The 8,572-nt window shown below is 38.4% G+C and overlaps 1 protein-coding gene across 1 annotated transcript; it reads right to left on the minus strand.

The window, feature by feature from the left end:
* Positions 1-3,383: 3,383 nt before the first annotated feature.
* On the minus strand, positions 3,384-8,246 carry LOC127154731 (potassium voltage-gated channel subfamily A member 3). Its single transcript, XM_051096476.1, has one exon. It carries the CDS (start codon positions 6,830-6,832, stop codon positions 5,285-5,287), a length of 1,548 nt encoding a protein of 515 aa, XP_050952433.1. The 5' UTR covers positions 6,833-8,246; the 3' UTR covers positions 3,384-5,284.
* Positions 8,247-8,572: the final 326 nt, after the last annotated feature.

The raw sequence follows: 8,572 nt of genomic DNA on the forward strand, positions 1-8,572 counted from the left end.
ATGTCTGGAGCACAATTGGTGCTGAATGAGTTAAATTCGGAAAAACAGTCCTACTTATATGAGTGAAAGTAATAAATGCCACTTGCATTATATAAATAAAATCCGCTTGGCAACATTTTCTGAAGCTATCAAAACTGTGTCAGCAATGAAGTGTGAACCTAACTCTGCACATTATTTCTTCACGGTCGTTCGAACTGACCCAAAAACAAGACGTAGATCTCGCTTGTCCTGAATGTGGTCCAAGAGGAGGACTTTCATTTAGGTCTATTATGCAACGTGGAAGACGAAAACAGCAAAGCCTTTTAAAAGCACCGAAATGGCTCTGAGGCTAAACTAGTCAAAGACGAGAGTCACACAGCACACACTAATGTCCGGAGAAGAGGGGAAAGTGTGTGCAGACAGCATGAGATTGGCTCAAACGACGAGTATCCACTACAGAAGAAGGCAGACAGGAGCTGCTTGTTAATGCAGCCGTGCAGAAGAGCTCTCTAAAGCTCCCCAAGAAACACAGCTTGTCCTAGATTCCTCGCAATGACATGCGCAATGTTGCAGAAGATCAGATGGATGGCTGTTTGCGTGGCTCTCTGCATTGAAACGCAATGCTTTTGGGTCACAAATGAAATCTAGAGGCTGGGCCTCACAAGCTTTTTGTATCTTGGGTCTCTATTAATTTTAGCACTGAATGAGTCTGATATTTTAATCTGATGACATTGCGCTTTAGAGGTTCACACATCCTGAGATCACTGTAGCAGGAAAATAGTAAACTGGGCCTGATAGATATGACATCTTTTACAGACTGACGGATTTTAATATGATACTGTACATCTCTGACATCATATCGCAACTTTAAGTGCAACAGCTTGCTGTGCTGTTTTCAGCTGGGATTGTCTTTCGCTTCACATGAAATTTACACATAATTCACATGCATAGTATTAAACAAGTCATCATTAATGAATTTTATATTATTTACATTTTATATTAATGATAATATATATATATATATATATATATATATATAATTTTATTGAGTTAGAATTATATTATATTAATTTATATTATAGTATAGAAAATTTACTTACTTGAAATTTGAAATTGTTACGTGAAGTGTTAACTAGTTGCTAAGGTAAAATGTCTCCTTTTTTATTTAGTCTAGATATCTTAGTTTAGAAAACTAAAATTAGATGTATAAAATGGGATTGTTAATAGAAATATTAATATGAAGTGTGTTAATATTTTTGTTAATATTTGTCAATACAAAATTATACATGTTTATTAGTCTGTATTGCTATTATTTTTATATTACTATTATTTTTAGCAACATGTCTTTTTTATTGATTATTTTACTAAAATAACTACAGGTAAAATAAAAATTATAGAGACCTATATATAGTTATAAAATTATTATTATATTTATATAAATTTATATTTATATTAATATGCTTACTTGAACTAAAAATAATAGAAAAGCGTTGACTGAAATAAACTATGTAAATACAACTTTTTAGCTCAACTTGATATATTAAAATAAATAAAACTACAATAAAATGTATATGGGATTGTTGGGATTGTTGATATAAATGTTAATATAAAATGTGTTTATATCAGTTAATATAAATATTATACATGTTTACTATTCTGTATTTCTACATTGGTTGATATATTTTAACAATAATTCATTTTTTATTATTATTGATGTACTAAGTACAAGTACATGTACAAGTAAAATATTATAATTAATTATATTACATTTATGCCTATACTAAATTATATGCCTAGGAAGCAGGATTAATATAGTTATCATCATTATTATTATTATTATTATCATCAGTATTATTATATTTATTTAATTATATAATTAATATGTTTACTTACTTTAAATAAAAGAAATAAATACGTTAACTGAAAGAAAATAATGGAAAAAATAAATAAGAAACAAAATAAATCTTGAAATAAAAACTTTTTAGCTAGTTGCCAAGGCACTATTTCTTTCGTTCTTTCTTTCTTTCTTTTTTAATTGAGTTCAACCTGATGTGCTAAAATAACTAAAACTGCAATAAAAAGTATATAAACAAATGCAATAATAATAATAATAGTAATAAAACTCACAGAACTAACAAAAACAGAAACAAATACTAAAATTGAGCTAAAATTTAAAAACAAACAAACACATAATTACTAAAATGTAACTAAAATAAAAATGGAAAATATAAAACATAAAAAAACGAATTAAAAAACGAATGTAAAAGCTGTAAAGGTATATTAAAGATACTAAAATAGCACAGATTGCACATATTTTAGTTATTTAAATATTTAATAGTGGCTCAAAATGGACTGTCAAAATGCAATTAAGGGCCACTGTATTGTTGTGAGCCACAAGGTGGCAGCACTGCGATAGTCGTGACATCTCTGACACTTCTCAAATCAATGTCAACTCAAGGTGAGTTTAGGTGGGGCAGCTTTCTCTCTTACAGCACAGGTTTGGATAAAACAGCCAATTATTTAGTGTCCAATGCCATGCCTAACAAACAGCACCAGCCTCGTCTTAAAAGTCTTTAAAATGTTAGAAATGAAACCAACAAATGTTCGTGTAAAAATGAAATAATAGAAAAGACAAAACTAAACTCATACATGCAGTAGGCTAACAAGCCAACACAAAAAACATATTTTGACATAAATAGGCTAATTATGATCTAAAAATGACTGTGATGAATACATGACTGGTGTTGTAGGATTCACCTGTTTCTTAAGACAAGGCGGGACGTCCATCCTATGGGAGAATAGAGATGGCGGGCTACTCCGGGCGTTTGGCGTAGATACAGCAGCCCCTTGTGAGTGATAAGTGTATCACACCCATTCATTTTTCACTTCTGTCTGTGCCTGTTGGACAGTGTTTTGTTCAGTGACGAAACTTTCACATGTATTGCACTTTATCCCAGAGTGTGGCGTTATAGTTTGGGGTCTTTTGGAGATACTCCAGAACGATTTCTCTGTTTGAGCGTGTTGTTGTTGTCGTTGTTTATGGCCCTCAGGTTAGATGAGAAAATCCATTTTCACCAGTCTACAAAATCCAGCAAGACAGCGAATCTTCAGCCAGACTTCAAAACATCCTGGCGGATTACTGGCGAAAAAAAATGCCATGGCAACAATAGCGGGTTACCGAGGAACCTATCGTCGCTATGGAGACTGCATCACTCCAACGTGATTAGAAGTATCCAGTCGAAAGCGCTTTCAGTCTCTGATCTTTCCCCTCCCTTTTGTCTTCAGTGATCGGTACACATTAGAAAGTCTCTGAATTTGTGCTTGAATTTTAGATCTGGATTCTTAGATCGTTGAACTCTGCACGAATAGTAGCACAAACGGAGAAGTTGTTCACATATAGCATCTTATGCATCTGATTGATATGGAACTCTTGACTAGACGACAATACACATTAAAAGCACACAAAATTAGTCATTAAGACACTTATTCCAACAAGTGATATGTTATCGGAGCGACACTTGTCCGTAATGTAAGAAAATACACAATACCTTTTAAATAGGCTACCTCTTCTTTCATTATAATAAGCGCTTCCCTCCCTAAACTCCCTAAACTGGACTAAGTTTCCAGCAATGTCATGTCAAAGTAGACTATGCGATGCAATGAGTGCATTTGAAGAGAAGAGCTATTAACTTGTCATCGACGAAATATTGATACTGTGGCAAGCCGTTTTAACATTTGCCCCCCAAACTATTTATTTATTTATTTATATTAGAGTAAGTCATTCCGTAGTGACTGGTGTCTTTTAAATTTGTGGCCCTGGACCACAAAACTGGCAAATATAAGTAGCACGGGTTTATTTGTAGCAATAGCCAAAAATACAACGTATGGGTCAAAGTTATTGATTGTTTGGAAAACAAATCAATCATGTTCCATTAAGATATTTTGTACATTTCCAACCGTAAATATATCAAAACATATTTTTTGATTAGTAAAATGTCATTTGGACACTAAGAACTTCATTTAGACAATTTTCTGAATATTTTGATTTTTTTGCACCCTCAGATTCCAGTTTTTCAAATAGTTGTATTTCGACCAAATATTGTCCTATCCTAACAAACATACATCTATGGAAAGCTTATTTATTTTGCTTTAACTAGTACTTACTTTTGCTAGTAGTCACCATTCCAGAAGTTACAAGTAACTTGATTGTTTTTGGAAGCAATTTTTTTTTTTTTGTCACTGAATTGTACATGGATTTCTGATACAGATATTAACTGTTCACTTCTAAAAATATATAATTGCTGCTGGCATTTTTGCTAATTGTTGCTGGCATTTATTCCAGTTTTTACTAGTACATCTTTGTTAGTGACTAGTACTTATGAGGTACAAATATGTATTTCAACAGTAAGTAACATTTCTTACAGCATATGATTAGACAAAATTGCTTTTTTAACTTTTCATATGTAAAGACTATTCAGAAAACTAGTCAAAAGACTAGTCTGAATGGCTACTGTATAGTTAAAGTAAAATAAAAAAAAATGTTACTAGTACATGCTAGTCGGAAGTCAACAGTTGATATATTAACCTAAAATAATTTTAAAAAAAAAAATGCTAAGTATTTTTTGGAAAAATTAAAAAAATATATATTTTTAAGAAAATACTATTTCAGTTATTCTACTTGAAAATGTCATGTTTAATTAAATCTTTATTGTAATTATGCCTATTTGTGAAATTTGCTTGGAATTTTTGAGTGAAAATTGTTTTAAAGTAAATCCTGCACCACCACCTGAAAAGAAATACTACAGTTCTTAAAAAACTGTAGAGGTAGGGCATGGTGTACTATATTAATATGAAGAAATTGTCTGTATTTTTTACTGGTGCTTTACGTGTATTTTGCACTTCATTGTGTTGTGGTTTTGGGTTCAAGGAAATGTCCTATCCTGGATACTATCCTGGCAGAAAAGTAATTAGAATTACTAGTAAAAAACAACCAAACAACAAAAACAAACAAACAAACAAAAAAGGTGCTTGTTAGTTTTAAGGGATAGATGTGAAAGCGGCTTGCCATACTGATGCCACATAATGCCTATATGAATGAACGTACCCTAAAGACAGCAAATGGACCGAAAGCCGATAGCGGCTTCCTCCTCACAGTAAAATGGTTCAATCAAACAGGTGATAAACACTGCATGGGACTGGCGCGTTAAACATGTAACCATTTCCTCTGCGTCGTGGAAATGGAGGGCTACACACTCAGCAGCACTTGACTGTCGTGACATGAACCTACGGCGTTGCCATCATCAGCCTAGACGTCTGTGAACATCTTTTTAATGTTCACGCAGTTCTGGTTGTTCTGAGCGGGGAAGTTGGGCTGCTTGAAGGCGCTGTTGATGCCCTCCTCAATGACCATGTACTCCGACTTGCTGAGCGACGACGTGCTCCGCGTCTTCTTCAGCTCCTCGGAGGAGGACAAGGGCTGACAGCTGCCGATGTGGAGGTACTGCGCCTGCTCCTCTCCCTCAGTCTCTCTGTGGTAGAAGTAGTTGAAGTTGGACACGATGACTGGCACTGGCAAAGCGATAGTTAACACGCCCGCGATCGCACACAGGGAGCCGACGATTTTGCCCCCTATGGTGACCGGGTGCATGTCGCCGTATCCCACGGTCGTCATGGTAACCACCGCCCACCAGAACGCATCAGGGATGCTGTTGAAGCCCGAGTCGGGATCATCCGCCTCAGCGAAGTAGACGGCGCTCGAGAATAAGATGACCCCGATGAACAGAAAGAAAATGAGCAAGCCCAGCTCTCGCATGCTGGCTTTGAGCGTTTGCCCCAGAATCTGGAGCCCTTTCGAGTGCCGCGAGAGTTTGAAAATCCGAAACACGCGGACCAGTCTGATGACCCGCAGAATGGCCAAGGACATCGCCTGCTGGCCGTTTCCTTGCCTTTCCGCGAGCTCGGTGCCCAGAGTGATGAAATAAGGTATGATGGCCACGATGTCAATAATGTTCATGATGTTCTTGGAGAACGTGGCTTTGCTCGGGCACGCAAAGAACCTGACGAGCAGTTCGAACGAGAACCAGATGATGCACAGAGTCTCAACCACAAAGAACGGGTCAGAGAAGGGGCTCGTCAGGTGAGAGAGAGTCCCGTTAGTAACCGTCGTCGTGTCTCGGTCGTCCCGGAACTCTGGTAACGTCTCCAGACAAAAGATGACGATGGATATCAAAATGACCAGCACCGAGACGATAGCGATGCCCCTGGCCGGACCCGAGCTCTCCGGGTACTCAAACAGCAACCACATCTGTCGCTGAAATTCATTAGTGGGCAAAGGGCGCACCTCATCCTTGATGAAGCCCTCGTCCTCTCGAAATTTCTCCATGGCCTCCTCCCCGAGCTCGTAGAAGCGTATCTCCTCGGAGAAAATGTCTATGGGAACGTTCACGGGTCTCCGTATACGCCCCCCGGACTGGTAGTAATACAAAATGGCATCGAAGCTCGGCCGATTCCTGTCAAAGAAATACTCGTTTCGGAGGGGGTCAAAGTAGCGCATTCTCTTCTTGGGGTCGCCAAGTAAAGTCTCGGGGAACTGGGACAATGTTTTGAGCTGTGTCTCGAAGCGCAAGCCCGAAATATTGATGACAACTCTCTCGCAGCACTCGTGGTCTGGCTCGTAGCGCTCCAGCGAGTGGTGCCCGGGCAGCGCCGCCGACTCCTCCAGCATGTTGTCGCAAGCAACAATTGTCATGATGTCCTGCTCGTTCTCGGTGTAGCCGTGGTTCACGAGGTTGTTGCCCCGGTGCTTGCTCGAGGAAGGCGGAGGCGAGTGGAGGAGGCTAAGGTGGTCGTCCATACAGCTGTTTCGGTGGAGAGGGGCAGTGGAAGCCGCGCCTCCTCCACAAGCTCCAGTCAGCCACAGCCGCCCGCCGCTGCCGCGCGTCCTCTCGCTCTCGAATCGCTACGTTCTCAATCCAGTCTTCCCGCCCACGGCGCGCGTACTGTGGTTTATAAACATGACTGTTCCCGCCCACGGCGCGCGGATGCTCATCACACATCCACACGGCGCCCAATCGGAAACCTGACAGACATAAACATGAACCCCAGACGCGCGTCACCGATGCCCACCGTTTAGGGGGAGGGCTGTGTGAACGCGCATCGGCGACAAGTGCAACCGTTAGGCAACCGAAAATGAAAACCCTCACTGACATTTGTTGCATTCGTTTCATTACTCACATGAGGGAGCTTATGAATTAATGGCTCATCATGGTGGGATTAATGCCTGAGAAATCACTTTCACGCAAACCATGCAACCTGTAGGTTATATGCAGAATCCGAATTACACAATGGCACAAATAAAGCAATTTCTGGGCGTTCATCTCGCGCAACAGTTGTCTTTTGGCGCCCTCTTACCTTTTTAATCTAAATCTGTAATAAAGCGATGATGATAGTTTTGCGGATGTAATATCCAATACCTGATCAGCCTGTTGTTGCAGTGATTCGCGTTCATTACTGAAACAAAGCCCTTAAAACGACTCCCTTCAGTGATTCGTTTTGACCTCCTTAGGGGTGTTAACGCTTTATTTATCTGAGTCAGATCAAGCAACATGCAATTCTTGTTGAAATGTTATCAGTAAATGCCTTTATGTAGTGCGTTAGTTGTTTGTGACGTGCTTGGAATGCACACGTGTGGCAAGGCGCGGACTTACATTCAGAATGTCAATGAGAGCACAAACCCCCACCTTCATAGAGATGAAAGGACACGCACCAACGTCACTCTGATTGACATTTGGAGCGCAGCAGGTTCTTCATCTTTATGCAGACCCTCTCGATGTTGCAGACTCGCCATGTTGCATGAGTTAATTTGGGGAATGGTGGAGTCTGGAATAATAACTGTGTGACCGGTGTTGGATTAGTTGCAGATTGAGAAATATGTCCGTTTTATTGTTTGTTCACGCATTGTAAGGCAAGAGAATGTGATACTGATTTTTACCCCCAAAGTGTGTTAGTAACTTGTGCGTTACGTGAGACAAAAAGCCAAGAATATATATCGGCGCTGTCCATAGTTCTGAAACCAGAAGGTATCATTTTTATCATTTTTATCTATCGAGATCCATCAAGTTACCTAAAAGTACATTAAAATACGTTAAAAAAAAAGACATTGATGGGAATAAAGAAAATTCTGGACCAATTATAAGGGTCAGTTTTTTGAAATTAAGATTTATACATAATCTAAAAACAGCGTTCTGAAAATAGCATCTGAATAATTAAGTTTTCTACTGATGTATGGTTTGTGATAGGACAGTATCTGGCTAAGATACAACTATTTGAAAATCTGGAATCTGAAAAAATCAAAATATTGAGAAAATCGCCTTTAAAATTGTCCAAATGAAGTTATTAGCAATGTACATTACTAATCAAAAATTAAGTTTTGATATAACTTACATATTATCCTAATTATTTTATAGCATAAAAGAAAAATAGATAATTTTGACCCATACAATGTATTATTGGCTATTGCTACACTAATATACTAATATATCTGTGCTATACTTACGACTAGTTTTGTGGTCCAGGGTCACATATTAGATTATTT

This window comes from Labeo rohita, chromosome 23 (assembly GCF_022985175.1).
Source record: "Labeo rohita strain BAU-BD-2019 chromosome 23, IGBB_LRoh.1.0, whole genome shotgun sequence".
Lineage (NCBI taxonomy): Eukaryota > Metazoa > Chordata > Actinopteri > Cypriniformes > Cyprinidae > Labeo > Labeo rohita.

Bases quoted from the DNA above. Each gene is read 5' to 3' on its own strand.
- LOC127154731 (XM_051096476.1), bottom strand. From the start codon at position 6,832: ATGGACGACCACCTTAGCCTCCTCCACTCGCCTCCGCCTTCCTCGAGC.